The following is a 15528-nucleotide window of genomic DNA, read 5'->3' on the forward strand; positions in this document are numbered from 1 at the left end:
CGTTTGGTTGTGCACCACTGCCAACGCAGCATCACAACAACAACAACGTCTGGATCAATGACAAACATCACGTACAAAAATACGCTTCAGAGCTTTTGTCAAGCCACTGCTGGATGAAGGCCTCCCCGCGCCAGTGTGGGTCGTGGGGGGCTATATGACCATACTTCACCACGCTGGTCAGTGCCAGTTGGGGACGGCGAGAGTAACGTAGAAGTCCAGTACAACAATGGATCTGTTGCTGCGGACGCGACGGCAGCGGCGCTGTCACCGCTAAGTGGAGCCTCCCTGGAAAAGTAAATTGCTTGATTATTGTGGTAATTAGCGGTGCGGTGGGAATGCGGCGGGGGGTGGGGATATGGGGGAGGGGTGGGAGAGGAGGGTAAGCAGTGGCCAGTCTCTGGGAGTGGCAGTGATGATGGTGGTGTAGATTCGCTGATGATGATGCTGCTGCTGGGCTATAGAGGACGGGGCTGATGATGATGTAAGGAGAGAAAATGTGTGGCAGGAGGTCGCCCCCCCCCCCCCTGTGGAGCGAGGGGGAGGGGCGGTGGGCTCGAGGAGGGCCTCGCGGGGGGGGGGGGTCTGATGGCTCCGCACAGATGCGCGTGCGATCCTCACATCCTGACTCGGCGTCTCCCACGAGTGACAGTCGGAACAGTCAAGAGATCAAAGCATCAACAGCATCATCAACAGAAGAAGTATCATCATCAGCAGCATCGTCAACAGAAGAAGTATCATCATCAGCATTGGAATTATCAGCAGAAGTATGATCAGCCGCAGAAATATCATAAGCAGTGGGATTATCATCGGCAGCAACATGAATCATCGTAATGAACATCATCCAATCAGAATCATCACCATGAACATCATCCAATCATGAATCATCATAATAAACATCATCCAAACATGTGTAGTGATTCACTTCTGAGACATTATTTTAGGAAGCAACAACGTTTATTCTACACTACTCGCCTTTAGCCCGTCCCAGGACGGGTGTATTGCAGTAAATCTGAAACTTGCAACCGAAAAGCAGACCGCGACGTGATATCCATTGCATCAATTCGTGTGCACTTTGCAAGGGCGTGGTGACACACCTGTAGACAGCCCTGATTCAGCCTCGGGGCTTCCCTTTTATGCCCCTCAGCGTGGCCTGGCTCCGCCCTCGGGCACGCCCCCCTTCGAGAACCTTCAAGAAGGTCCTGGGCTGACCTCCACGTGCCACCTGCCCGGCTCCGCCCTTAACCACGCCCCTCCTGGAACCCTCCAGAAGGTCCTGGGCCATGCTCCCCGTGTCCCCTCGGTCATCTTTGCCCTACATCCTTCACCCCGGCCCATCACGTTCTTTGCCAGCCGGCCGGAGTGACGTGTCCCCATGTGCCCCTCTCCGCCAGCAGCCAGCACCACGCACCCTAGCGACCCACTGCGTGGCATTACCTGCTGTGCTGGCTGCTACACCCATATTTCCTTATTCTATTGTACCAGCGCTACGCGCCGTAGTGATCCATTCCATGTCACTCCACATGTATCATCAAATGAACATCATCCAAACATGAATCATCATAATGAACATCATCCAAACATGAATCATCATAATGAACATCATCCAAACATGAATCATCATAATGAACATCATCCAAACATGAATCATCATAATCCGTAATTATTAGCATCATCATCATTATCCCTACGAGGTCGACACAGGGAGATGAATTCGAATCACTCTGTGTGGATATTAAGTGGTCAATCTATGGAATTGCTTGCACCCGCCATGGGAGTGTGGAATTTCCACGACTGGCTGATAGCCCATGAAGATGAGATGGGCGTGGTTCCGTCCCGCGCTCGCGTGAGCTGCAGCTCGATTTCAAAACCCCGACTGGATCCCTCGGAACCAGGACTGGATCTACAAACCTGGTATGGATATCAAAACTCGGCGTGGATCCTAAAATTTGGATTGGATCTCAAAACCCGTCCTGAATCGCGAAACGCCGCTCGTACTTCAGCCAACTCGGTCGACTCGAGTTGCACTTGCTGGATCACAAAACCTGGCATGGAGTATATAATTGCGGATTGGATTCCTCAACCCCACCTGCACCACTATCTATGTCGAACCTCTCCAACAGTGCGAATCGTAGGTGCGGAGGGTAACGATAAACTAAACACTCAACCTGGACTGGCTCACAAATCGCGGCCTGAATCTCAAAACTTGACCTGGATGTCACAACCGGACTGGACGATGAAAAATGCGGCCTGGATTTCAAAATCCAAGCCGCATTTTTCATGGTTATTCTGACCCTTCTCATCGTTTTCTCTGCTGCCCCCCCCCTACTCCGCGCCTCACTCCCCGCTCATTCCGCAGTGGCTGTAATGGATGATCAGTTGGCGCTGAGCGGAGCTCATTAAGGGCTAATTGACCAGGCGCTGCTAAGGACTCTTCTCTCTTCAAAGGCTCGCCATGCGGGGGGAGGGGCTCGGGGGGGGGGGGTCAGTGTGGTCGGGTTTCAGCGGGGAGGACATCACAAGTATAAAGATCCCCCGTGTAGCCCTAACAGCCAGTTCGGGCAAGTGCTGTTGGCGAGCGCATAGAAAGGCCGCCTCGACACACGAGGGGGTTGGTGGCCAGTACCATCCCCGGCCGCCTTTGTCTCCCACCGCACCAGGTACTCACTGGACTCCACGACCCGCTCGAGTCCGAGCAGTGGAGTCGCCGCACACCGAGGCCCCCCCCCCCGACCCCCCCCCCCGAGCCCCCACCCTCCCCCCCGAGGCCCCCCCCCCCCGACCCCCCCCTCCCCCCCCCCCTCCCCCCGAGGCCCCCCCCCCCATCCCCCCGAGGCCCCCCTCCCGAGGCCCCCCCTCCCCCCCCGCAGTGAGAAGACGCGTGGCCTGCGCTGGAAGACGTTGAATGTAGAGGGTATCGTGACGATGTTGTAATGTGAGGAGGGGCGTCATGCCCAAGTCATGTCACCCTGGGCGTGTGCTCGCCACCCCCTCCCCCCCCCAGTTGAGGAGTTGCGTAACAGGAATCGAGGGATGTGATGGCTCGAGCCAACAGAAACATGCGTCTTGATTGTTTGGATAATTATTTTTGCTACTTTAAATTTCCACACGATGATAACATGTCGCTTCCGAAGCTAATAGCTCAGGGGGTGCCCATACCTGGTAAAATAAAAATAGTTGAGTTTTATTTGTATATTTTATAAAGCGATGTGTTTACCTTCCCTCTGCTCTATCGTGTGTGTGTGTTGTGTGTTGTTGTAATGTGCTGACCCGGCCCTACTGGACATCTGTGAAAAAGAGCTTTATAGCTCATCGGATTCCTCCGGTAAAAATACAGATTCTGATTCTATCCCACACTCACAACTCACCGCGCCCCTCCTGCACCTTCTCCTCCGAGCTCTGCTTTTACCACGTGAATAAAATTATTCTGTTTAATGTTATCGAAAGGATCTGTGTAAAAAAATTACCTTTCGTTTATGTGGACAGACAAATATGGGAAGGAAGCACATGTCTGATGCATTGTGTTGCTGGCGTTGTCCAGGACCACGCCGATTTGTTTGCGCAGCGCAGCCGAAGGAGTGAGAGTGAAGATGCGGGCAAGGAGTGGGAGGGTCGTCACGTCGCTGGGTCGTGAGAGGTGTCGGCGGTGGATGAGGAAGGCCTTCATCCAGCAGTGGCTTGACCATGGTTACTGATGAAGATGGTTATGATGACGCAATAAGTCGTATTGTGGCTCATGAAGAGCACGGGACAAGCACCCCCCCCCCCCCCCAGTGTGGCAGGACCCTCCTGACCCAAAGAGTCTTGAGACTCGTCGACGTTTTTCTGGGTAAAATGACGCCGTTATTACCAACAATAACAACAACAACAAGCAGCAGCAGTAGTAGTAGCAGCAGCAGCCCCCTCCCTCTGTTCGTGGGGGGTCTGGAGTAGTGGGGTCGCTAGGGGGGTCCCTATGCATTGGGGAGTGGGACCCCCCATGGCTCTGGAGTGGGATGGGGGGGGGGTCCTGGGAACGCACGTGGGCACGCGGCGGGGTGTTGATGCAGCTGCGGCAGGGAGCGCCGTGTCCAGGCAATTAGCGAGCAATTAATTGCCAATCAACTCTGATTGGTCAAAGCACCCGTAACGCCCAGAGCTCTCCAGCTCTGCTTTGATGATGATGATGGTGGTGCATGGCGGTGCTGCTGGTGATGGTTGTGGTTATTTTGGTGGTGGTTGTGGTGATGGTTGGGTTGTTGGTGGAGCCCTGACCTCATTAGCCACCCGCTGCCTTTAGCAACAAGAAAAGCAAACAGCGAGGAAGCCGGGAAGGAGCCGCGTGGCCATTGGGAGCGAGGAGCGACTTGGGGCGAGGAGCGACTTGGGGCGAATGCTTCCCGGCTTCAGATATCCACCCCCAGCCATCATAACCACCACCATCATCAGAAGGAGCAGCAGGCATGCTCACTCCACTGCTGGATAGAGGCCCACCCGCCGTGGTCGATCGTGCGATGTAGTAATCCGCCAGCGCCTCGACCAACCAAGCCATGTCGCCGTTTTCTGCTGCGCGAGTTCTGGCGGCTGCGCTGCTGTGCGGCGCCGTGCTGCGTTTGGGTGGTCGCGGCGTTCGGCACTATGTCCGACGTTTCGCGCCACGTGCTGGGAGCTTCTTCAGGGATTGCATTCAGAAGCTTCTGGAGGAACTAAAGGCGTGTGTGTGTATGAGTTTATGCCCAAGAAGAGTGTTTTAGAATGTTACGTCTCTTTTTGGGAGCGTTGCTGTTTTAACTGCCACCAGACCTGTCATGGTCATGATCATGATCCTCTCCACTGCTGGATGAAGGCCTCCCCACGCCGTCGCCATCTCTCACAATCCATCTACATCACTGTCGCTCCGTCTCCGCTCGGAGCGTCCTCAAGGCGTGGATCCTCCTTGTGGCTGCCACTCTCCGCCGTGAGTCTCCACCACGGGCCACCACCACTGCGCCGTCTCCCCCCCACGTCTCCCCTCCACGCCTTCCCCTCTCTGGCTCGGAGTGCAATTCCAAGCGTGCTTCTTTGCGCACTTCCACATACTTTAAGTCGGAGGGGGGGGGTATTTGAATAAATAAATAAAATATATTTTCTTAACAGTCATTGCTCGCTTGATGTATGAATGTAAACACCGATCATGCGAGGAATGGGCGCTAATTAAGAGCAGGCCGCGTGCTCCGGGTGATGAATTTCCCTCCTTTTGCTGCCAATCCGTTCCGAGTCTCGACCACCGCCCACTGTTCCGGAGCGCTGAGTCGCGCGCACGTGCGTGACGGCTGTTCTGTCACTTAATACGGAGCCCCCTGCCTCCCCCAGCTCGCCATACACGTGCAGAGCGGATATAATTAGGGTGCAATTGTGTGTGTGTGTAGTGCTTGTCTGTGTGTTGTGTGGGCCGTCATAGGTGCTCGCTAAGAGCACTTGCCCCGACAGTCTCTGCAGCCTGTACGGGATACCTTTGCCTATTTGTTTTTCTGTGGGTGTGTCGGTATGTGTCGGTGTGTGGAGGCTGGGGGGTGTTTATTCGGGGAGGTAGGGGGGGTGGTGCGATTCGTTTTAGTGTTGGGTGTGGGGTGTTTTTTTGTGGGGAGCGGTGGCGCAGTGGTTAACGCACGCTGCTCACAGCCAATATAGGTGACGCATGTCTGAATCGGTCCTGGAGATCCCCTAGGTCGAGTCAGCCTTAAATGAGTACCTAGCGCCTTGTGTAAACATCGCCACTGGAGAGACAAATACGGCCGGGCATGGTGCTGGACACCCACCCCGTTGTGTGCCCTGACGGTCTTCATAGGTGCTGCTCGCGAAAAGCACTTGCCTCAACAGTCTGATAAAGGCTACACGGGGGAGCTTTGTGTTGGCGTGTGGATTTGAGGCGTACGAGTCATCAGGCGCGTGCAGTGTGCCACTAAATGTGCACTTGGCCGCAAGATCACGATGGACGTGACACGCTCCTACCTCGCGCAAATCTTCCACAAGGCAGAGTCCGGTCCCGAGTTTGCGGTCAACTTTCCTAGTTAACGGGAGTCAGCTGGGGCCAATCGATGGAGGTTTGGCAGCCCGTGTCCAAGCAGTGCACTGCCGTGTGCGCACAGCGTGGTGGTGGCCACGCTGCACGTGGCCTGTCACCCAGCACCGTGGAGGCAGCAGCGAGGGTTGGTGGATCACGCACAGATGGGGTGTGAAGCTGCCCATGCCGAGGGTGGGTGTCGAGGATGTGCCGTGTCTTGGCTCGTTAGTCAGAAGGCGGTACAGCAAGTGGGATAGTCGCCAGCTGTTTATTCCGTCTGTGCGGGGAGAGGCGTGGGGTTATCTCCCGGCTCCTTCCCACGTGAAGAATAATAAACACGACTCATCATTCATTGGATGAACAACATCGTAAAATAAACACCCAATGTGGCAGCAGCAGCAGCCGCAGCAGCCTCCTGAAATAAAGTCCTGCGACTCCGTGCGGCTCTCGTGGGCACATAAATAAAATAATAAATAATAAACCTAAATAGCCCTGTGTGAGAGGCCGTGGGCGATGCTGGCGGGATGTTATTATTAATTCGTGGTTGCGCATAAACCACAGAGAATGTCTTAATCGCTGCGATTAATTATTAATTACTGGGAAGATCCTCCCACGTCCCTCCTGGTGGCCACCCCTAATCCACCTTCCCCCCCCAGCTCGCCTGCCCCCTCCATCACCCCCGCTCGTAATGGGCTGGGGGCAGAGTTAGTGTGGGAGGGCGGAGCGAGTCCCTTCTCAAGTGGTCATTAACTCCCCTCCCTCCCTCCCTCATTATCTACCTCCTCCTCCTCCCCCTCCTCCTCCTCCCTCCTCTCCTCGGGATCCCTTCCCGCTCCGTCTACGGTCGAGGCGTGTCCCGCGCGGTGCACGTGGACGGGCGAGCGGAGAGACCCACACAGACGGGCAGGCAGTGGAGGCGGACTGAGTGAGTGAGTGACCAGCAGGCCGACAGGCAGGCAGTGGAGGCGGACTGACTGAGTGAGTGACCAGCAGGCCGACAGGCAGGCAGTGGAGGCGGACTGAGTGAGTGGCCAGCAGGCCGACAGGCAGGCAGGGGAGGCGGACTGACTGAGTGAGTGACCAGCAGGCCGACAGGCAGGCAGTGGAGGCGGACTGACTGAGTGAGTGACCAGCAGGCCGACAGGCAGGCAGTGGAGGCGGACTGAGTGAGTGACCAGCAGGCCGACAGGCAGGCAGGCAGGCGGACTGACTGAGTGAGTGACTGGTAGGCAGGCGGGCAGGCAGACAGACTGAGTGAGTGAGTGACTGAGTGAGTGACCAGCAGGCCGACAGGCAGGCGGACTGACTGGCTGAGTGAGTGACTGGCAGGCCGGCAGGCAGACAGACAGACTGAGTGAGTGAGTGAGTGACTGAGTGAGTGACCGGCAGGCCGGCCGGCAGGCAGGCAGGCGGACTGACTGACTGAGTGAGTGAGTGACTGGTAGGCAGGCAGGCAGGCGGACTGACTGAGTGAGTGAGTGACTGAGTGAGTGACCGGCAGGCCGGCAGGCAGGCAGGCGGACTGATTGACCGATTGAGTGACTGGCAAGTCAGCAGGCAAGCAGACAGGCAGGCGGGACTGATGGTCAGGGATCGACACCACTCAAGTCAAGGAGGACAAACGGACGGACACGTCGATAAACACATAGACACACAAATAGACAAACACACAGACACAAATAAACAAACACACGGACACACAAATAGACAAACACACGGACACACAAATAGACAGACACACAGACACACAAATAGACAAACACACCCACAGAAGTTGACAGACAAAGACACACAGACACACGACGCGTCTCGCGCGAGAACGGCTGTCTCGGCATGTGGAGTTGACCCGCCCGAGGAGTGACCGAGACATGAGTTGGATCCCGGGTGCGGCGCGAGGGGGCACAGCGAGGCGCGATCGAAGCTCCCGGGCCCCGCTGTGGCTCCCTCTGCTCCTGCTGCTGCTGCTCACCCCGTGGGCCCTGGGGGTTGGCGGATCACGCGTCGCTCAGGTGAGAGGCGTCTCGCGGCATCAGCGCGCTCTGGTGACGCCACCGCGGCGCGGACTGCGATCGTAGCGGTGCCCCCCACTCGGAGTCTCACGACTGATACTCAAGAGGGTCGTGCCACACACACGCGAGGTCGTTTTGGCCACGCGCGTGGTGTTGAAAGCGTTGACGCACCGGCTCCGTCTGTGTCTCAACGGGGGGAGGGGCGGGGGAGGGGGGTCACAATGGGGAGGGCGGTGCCGCCGTGGTGGTGACACTCGCAGCAAGAAGGCGTCTGGGTTCGATTCCCGACTCGGGCGCGGTGCTGTGTGCAGTCTGGAGGAGTTCTCTCTCGCTGCCTGTTCTGCAGCGTGACCGGTAATGGCCCAAACACATTCCAAAGTTGAACGAGTTCCTGCAAATCACTCGATCGGGATGACCCAGCAGCAGCAGCAGCAACATCGCGCCCCTCGACTGCGATCGGCAGGAGCCCCCTGAAGGAGTCTCGTGTGTGACTCAGTGAGACCTTTGCTGGGTAGAGGAGCGGGATAAACAACAACAACAATAACTCGCGGAGCGACGAGGCCATGTGCGCGAGACTCCAGCGTGAAGTCGCGTGTCTGGTGGGGGGCTTGACGCAGAGAGAGAAGCGGGCACATGGAGACGACTCGCGGGCCCCCCCCCCCCCACTGCCGGGGTCCCGTCGCGACCCGCGGCTCCCCACGGCCATCCCCGTGTGGCCCGGTGAGGCCGCGAGCGCTGCCGTTGCCTCGCGTGCCCCCCCCCCCGTGCCCCCCCCGTGCCCCCCCTCACGCCCCCCCCCCCCGCGTTCCTTCCCCTTCCCAAGCGTGCCCCCCCCGCATGCCCCCCCCCTATCGCGTGCCCCCTCCCCCCCCCGCATGCCCCCCCCCTATCGCGTGCCCCCTCCCCCCCCCGGCGTCGCTCTTCCCGAACCGCGTGCGGGCACGGCGGCGAGGAAATCCCACAGGAGGAGGAGGAGGGAGTCGCCGCGCCCCGCGACGATTGACGCAGATTGCTGGGGGGGGGGCACGAGTTACAAACCACAGCAGCAGGAGCAGCAGCAGCAGTATGCAAACAGATCAAGCGAAACTCAACCCTCAGCAGTTCCTGAAGGACTGCACAGTGGGTCACCAGCAGAGTGCATTCGACCAAATGTGACACGGCTCGCTCACAACTGCAGCTGCAGCAGCAACCGCAGCGGGGAGACGGAGCTGTGCTGACGGGTCCAACGAGCACGAAACCGCTCCACAGCCGTCTGTCACTGCAGCTCTACTGCGGCGGGGTCACGTGAGCTCGAATGTAAGGTGATGGTGAACCAAGGTGATGATGATGCTTCTCTTGGTGCTGATGATGATGTTGACGATGTTGGTGTTCGTGTCTCTAGGAAGAGGTGTCGCCACTCGATTATCGTCCACCCCCCGCGCTCACCCCAACGCTGACCCCCAGTCTACCCCCTTACCGGCCGGGACGCGACCCCCTGCGCGCTCCAGACCCCCGCTGGCAAGGGGACCACCCCCCGTCGCTTCGCCAGGAGTCCCCTCTGTTGTCCGGACCTCGCCGCGTCCGACTCCCTCGGCGTGCGGCGTTCGCAATGGGGGTTGACGGTGCATGGAGAGATGGGACGGGCCACCGAGAATTAGCGGGTCTAGAGGACCTCCCCGGGTCCCAGGAGGGATTTCAGTTCGACCTCAGTGACCCCGGCTCCTGTAACCCCGGCGACCCCATCTGTGAACTCAGTGACCCCGCTGACCCTTGCGACCCCAGTGACCCCAACTGTCCATTTGACCCCAATGAACTCAGTGACCCCGTCGAACCATGCGACCCCAATGGCTCCAACTGTCCATTGGACCCCAATGAACCCAGTGACCCCTGCGACACAAGTGACCCCAATTGTCCATTTTACCCCAATGAACTCAGTGACCCTGCTGACCAGTGCGACCCCAAGGACCCCAAGTGCCCGTGTGACCCGAATTCCTTGTGTGACCCCAATGAACTCAATGACCCCAATGAAGCCCAGGATTCGGCCGATTCGCCCGACTCCCGTGACCCCGCCGATCCCTGTGACGTCAGCGAACCCCTCGGTGACCCCATGGAACCCAATGACCTCTGTGATCCCAATGACCCCGGCGAGCCAGAAGAACCCACGGAGCCTCCCGAAAGGCCCCCCCTCGTCCTGCCGCCGAAGCGGGGCCCCCCTGGGACATCGGGGTCCCGCGGACCCCCAGGATCACGGGTAACACGCTACGTGATCAGTGACGCTGCGTGCCCCGGTGGTGATGGTGGTGATTGTTAATGGTGATGGTGATGATTGTTAATGGTGATGGTGATGATTGTTAATGGTGATGGTGATGATTGTTAATGGTGATGGTGATGATTGTTAATGGTGATGGTGATGATTGTTAATGGTGATGGTGATGATTGTTAATGGTGATGGTGATGATTGTTAATGGTGATGGTGATGATTGTTAATGGTGATGATTGTTAATGGTGATGGTGATGATTGTTAATGGTGATGGTGATGATTGTTAATGGTGATGGTGATGATTGTTAATGGTGATGATTGTTAATGGTGATGGTTGTTAATGGTGATGCTAGTGATGATTGTTAATGGTGATGCTAGTGATGATTGTAAGAGTAATGGTAGTGCTAGTGATGATTGTCATGGTGATGATTGTGACATGATGGTGATGCTGGTGATGATGCCATCATCATCACTAGCACCATCACCTTTTCAATGATGATCAGAGTGATGATTATGACAATACTGATATCAGTACTATACTGATGATAATCATAATCGTATATTTGATCATAGTGATAATTATAAAGTTTACGATAGTAATGATGATGATTATAAAAGTTGTGATAACGCATTGACGATAATGCTGCTCATGATGAAGCAATGTTATTGATGTTTAGCATCATTCCTCATTGTGCTTCTCTACTCTACAGGGTACCGAGGGAGAGATGGGCGAGAAAGGGGACAAGGTGAGACCCCCCCCCCCCCCACCATGACCCCCCCCATGAAGAGACCCCATTCATGGGGAGTCGGGAGCCCTACCCCCCCCCCCCCTCACCTCAGCACGCAGCGAGCCGTGTCGGTTCTGGGGGAGTCGAGGTGGCCGAGGGAGCTGATTGGGGCTCGCAGGGTTGAGTCGGGGCAATGCTCATAACGGTCTCAACCCCCACCCCACCCCCCTTCTCTCTCCTGCCCCACTCTTACCCCCACTCTCTCCCCCTCTCTCTGCTCTCTCCTTCCCCCCTCTCTCTCCCCCTCCATCTCTCTCTCTCTGCGTTCTCCTCACTCCCCCCCTCTCTCCCCCTCTCTCCCCCCTCTCTCCCCCTCTCTCTCTGCTCTCTCCTCCATCTCTCTCCCCCTCTCTCTCCTCCCCCCCCCACCAACCCACGCCCACCTGTAGGGGGATGAGGGCCCCCCCGGGCGAGTGGGGATGACGGGGGCATACGGCCCCCCGGGCCCCCCAGGGCCCCCCACCTTCCTCATCTGGAGCCACGCCCTAGAAGAGTGGGAGGAGTTCTTGGTAAGTTGAGAGCGATGGTGGTGATGGTGGTGATGGTGGTGGTGATGGTGGTGGTGATGGTGGTGGTGATGGTGGTGATGGTGGTGGTGGTGATGGTGGTGATGGTGGTGGTGATGGTGGTGGTGGTGATGGTGGTGGTGGTGGTGATGGTGGTGGTGGTGATGGTGGTGATAGTGGTGGTGATGGTGGTAGTGATGGTGGTGATGGTGGTGGTGGTGATGGTGGTGGTGATGGTGGTGGTGATGGTGGTGGTGATGGTGGTGGTGATGGTGGTGGTGATGGTGGTGGTGATGGTGGTGGTGATGGTGGTGGTGATGGTGGTGGTGATGGTGGTGATGGTGGTGGTGATGGCATATTGGTGGTGATGGTGGTGATATTCATGACACTAATGGCGACGATGATGATGACGATGTAGTTGTGATGTTGGTGGCGATGATGATGGTGGTGGTGGTGGCAGGGAAGGTGATTTGTGATGATGACGCCAGACAGTGACAGACTTCGCCGATAGTTACATTTCGATTTAAAGCTTCCGTGACTGCAGGGATTCATCTTCTTGGTTCTTTCGGTAGTCACAGTGACTTTACCGAAAGAACCAAGAAGATGAATCGCCGATAGTGATGTTGACGACGATGGTGGCTAGTCGTGATGCTGATGCTGGTGGTGGCGATGACGATGATGTTGATGGTGATGTTGATGGCAGTGGCGATGATGATTATGCTGGTGGTGGTTGCGGCAGCGGTGATAGTGATGGCGATGATGTCAGATAATTGATGGCCGTGTCAGGCCGTGACGGCCATCGGTGGTGGTGGTGGTGGTGGTGATGATGTTGATGTGATGACAGCGATGGTGGTGATGTCATCCTCCCTCCCCTGTGCTCACAGAAAACCCCCTTCTACCGCGTGCTGTCCACGGGCTGGCCAGTGAGTTGTGACTCCCATCCCGTGGTGATGGTGGTGATGGTAGTGCTGGTGATGGTGGTGGTGATGATGGTGGTAATGGTAGTGCTGATGATGATGGTAGTGGTGACAGTGGTGATGGTGATGGTGGTGATGATAGTGGTGATGGTGGTGATGGTGATGATGATAGTGGTGATGGTGGTGATGGTGGTGATGATAGTGGTGATGGTGGTGATGGTGGTGATGATAGTGGTGATGGTGGTGATGGTGGTGATGATAGTGGTGATGGTGGTGATGATAGTGGTGATGATAGTGGTGATGGTGGTGATGGTGATGATGATAGTGGTGATGGTGGTGATGGTGGTGATGATGGTGGTGATGGTGGTGATGATAGTGGTGATGATGGTGGTGATGGTGGTGATGGTGGTGATGGTGGTGATGATAGTGGTGATGGTGGTGATGGTGGTGATGATAGTGGTGATGGTGGTGATGGTGGTGATGATAGTGGTGATGGTGGTGATGATAGTGGTGATGATAGTGGTGATGGTGGTGATGATAGTGGTGATGGTGGTGATGGTGGTGATGATAGTGGTGATGGTGGTGGTGATTGTTACTGATATCTATATTGTATAACATATGTTCCATAGCAGAATGCCCGTGCAATAGAGGCGAATAGATTCATGGGCCCTTCCAGCTAAAATAAATAACATTGTACATTTTAAATGTGAATCATCCCCTCGTGTGCCGTGCCAACCTCCATCGGTGCTCGCTAGCAGCACTTTCCCCAAAAGTCCGTCAAGGCAATCCGGGGGATCTGTGTAATGTTAGTTGCCTGTAGAGTAATTAGTTGAAGCTGCCCTGGGCGATGATGATGGTGGTGATTGTGATAATGTAGTTAGCGACTTTGCTGCTGCTGGTGATGATGCTGCAGGTGGTGATGATGTAGCGGAGTGAATGATTAGGTGATGAGGATGATGAGGATGTTTGATGATGATTTTACCGACTCCTCTCTCGTTCCGTCTCTTGATTGGCAGAGGAAAGGAGAGGCGGGGCCTCCGGGATTTCAGGGCCTTCCCGGGCCCCCCGTAAGAACACCCTCCCCTGCCCCCCACAAACACAACCTCCGACATTCACCGTCACAGTTCAACAGGTGTCAACGCCATCGTGACATTTTTATTTTATAATTTCCTCCAAGTTTTTTTTGTTTATCGCGGGCCACCTTCTCGACGCCACGAGACGACGATCTGTTACGGCGCGGTGCCGTTGTTGATTGGCAACGTTGTCCGACGTTTCGCTCCGCATGCAGTGCCATTCTCCCATCGTCGTCATCGTCAATCAGCCGTGGTCAATCCACTGCTGGATGGAGGCCCCCCTAAGCCGCCACCGCCTCTCACGACTGATCACAGCGCTACATCTCGGTGGACGTCCTCTCGGCAGGCGTTCCATTCCTTTAGCTGCCGCTCCGTCGTCAGTCTCGACCATGGCCTCCATCGTACCGTCTGGCCGTGACGCGTTCTGCCCAAGCCTAGCTCTGCGTCACAGTTTGAATGACGTCATTGATCCCAGGCGCTTGTTCGTGCTTCGTTGCGAACTTGTTTTTGTTAATCCATTGTATCGTTGGTGACCACGTGTCTGACCCGTGCGTCATAGCAGACAGAGCACACCCGGCCACGTGACTCAGATAGAGCACACCCGGTCACGGGGCACCGCGGCAGAGCGAGCGGCTTGCAATCCCACGGTAACGAGTTACAATCTTGGTTGGGGATTTGACTCATCATCCCATCTCTCTCTCCGGCATCGAAAAAAAAATTGCCACTTAATGGAGAAATCCACAACGGTTGTCCTGTGGATAACATCGTCCTCGTCATAGGAACGTGGAATTTACGCCACTGGCCCTGCAGCGGTCAAAACAGCGGAAGAATCCTTCCACGGGGTGGTGACGCGATGGCGCAGAGGTAGCACGTTCGCTAATTGTTGCCGCGGTTCGCGTCCGAAAGGCCACCCTGGTGAATACTGCGGGAGCATGAACGATAACAACCCGACTCGCCACCCGCTTCACCGTGCACCTCGGTGATCCCGTGACGTCATTCCAAACGAGTCGTCGGCCAATTGTCCAAATTTTTGCCATATTCGAAATGTTCCCCCGAAGAGCGATGGCACACACTGCAACATCACCCCCCTGAAACCGCCCTGCGCTCTAGGAACGATGGCGTCAATACCAAATGTACTCAGCTATTATCGAGTCGTATCATGACATTTTATATTTCTGGACTAAAAAAAAGTTTTGCTGGCTGGCTCGGACAGCCACGTTCTGAGGACGTGCGCGTGCCGGGTTGTTGCCATCATCATCATCATCGTCGCTTTGGCTTCGTGAGCCACGGTGCTGGAGACTGTCCCGGGCCAGGCTGCGGGTGAGAGACAGGCGCGGGGAGTCGGGATAATTGTCCCCCGCCGCCCCTCTTCCTTCTCCCCCGCCGCCCCTCCCCCTAATAAAGTGGAGCCGTCGCGTCCCCGGCTCCCCAGCGGATGTAATCGCGTGGTAATTACGGCGATTACTTCCCCCCCCCCCACGCGCAATGTAAGATTCGTGCAGACCCAGCAAAGCGCCTCTACACGTCAATCAGTCCACTTATGGCGTTGTTTATTTATTTACTCACGAGACAACTCGGTGTGGCTCCTGCTGTTGCTGCCACGTGGGGTTTCTTTTATTTGTAAGATGTTGTCAGCCGACGTGATGATGGATCTCTCGCCCGCGTGTGTCCGCTAATAATCCACGTGCTCCTCTCTCCGTCTCTCGGTGCAAACTCAGGCGTAGCTCTCTCCATGCTTCTCTGCGCACTTTCCTGTAGAGCTGTTGTTGTTGTTGGGGTGTTTAGGGAATGACCGCGGTGTTTCTGACTGTGACACAGGCGGCAGTGAGGCTGTGCGTGTCACCTGCCCTGTGACCCAAGTGAATAACCAGCGGACCTAGTCCACAGACAATGACTCCATGCCTCATGGTGGTCGTGGAGGTGCTCGTGGATGACCATGGCGATGATGTGATCGGTGTTGATACTGCTGAGAGAGTG

The 15528-nt window shown here is 56.2% G+C and overlaps 1 protein-coding gene across 9 annotated transcripts in view; it reads left to right on the top strand.

Annotated features, from left to right (window-relative positions):
* The first annotated feature begins 5535 nt into the window (after positions 1-5535).
* LOC144724224 (uncharacterized) overlaps positions 5536-15528 on the top strand; it is a 41821-nt gene continuing 31828 nt past the window's right edge. For 3 of the 9 annotated variants that reach the window (XM_078603169.1, XM_078603172.1, XM_078603170.1), the window contains exons 1-6: positions 5537-8028; positions 9410-10258; positions 10978-11013; positions 11445-11564; positions 12446-12484; positions 13495-13545. In XM_078603169.1, coding sequence (XP_078459295.1) covers positions 7888-8028; positions 9410-10258; positions 10978-11013; positions 11445-11564; positions 12446-12484; positions 13495-13545 — 1236 coding nt within the window. In that variant the 5' untranslated portion in view covers positions 5537-7887. Of the gene's footprint in view, positions 8029-9185; positions 9325-9409; positions 10259-10977; positions 11014-11444; positions 11565-12445; positions 12485-13494; positions 13546-13649; positions 15472-15528 lie in introns of those variants that run through there. The other 6 variants (XM_078603171.1, XM_078603173.1, XM_078603168.1 and 3 more) reach the window with 5 other exon arrangements.

This window comes from Lampetra planeri, chromosome 20 (assembly GCF_965212315.1).
Source record: "Lampetra planeri chromosome 20, kcLamPlan1.2.h2, whole genome shotgun sequence".
NCBI classification, from domain to species: Eukaryota; Metazoa; Chordata; class Hyperoartia; order Petromyzontiformes; family Petromyzontidae; genus Lampetra; species Lampetra planeri.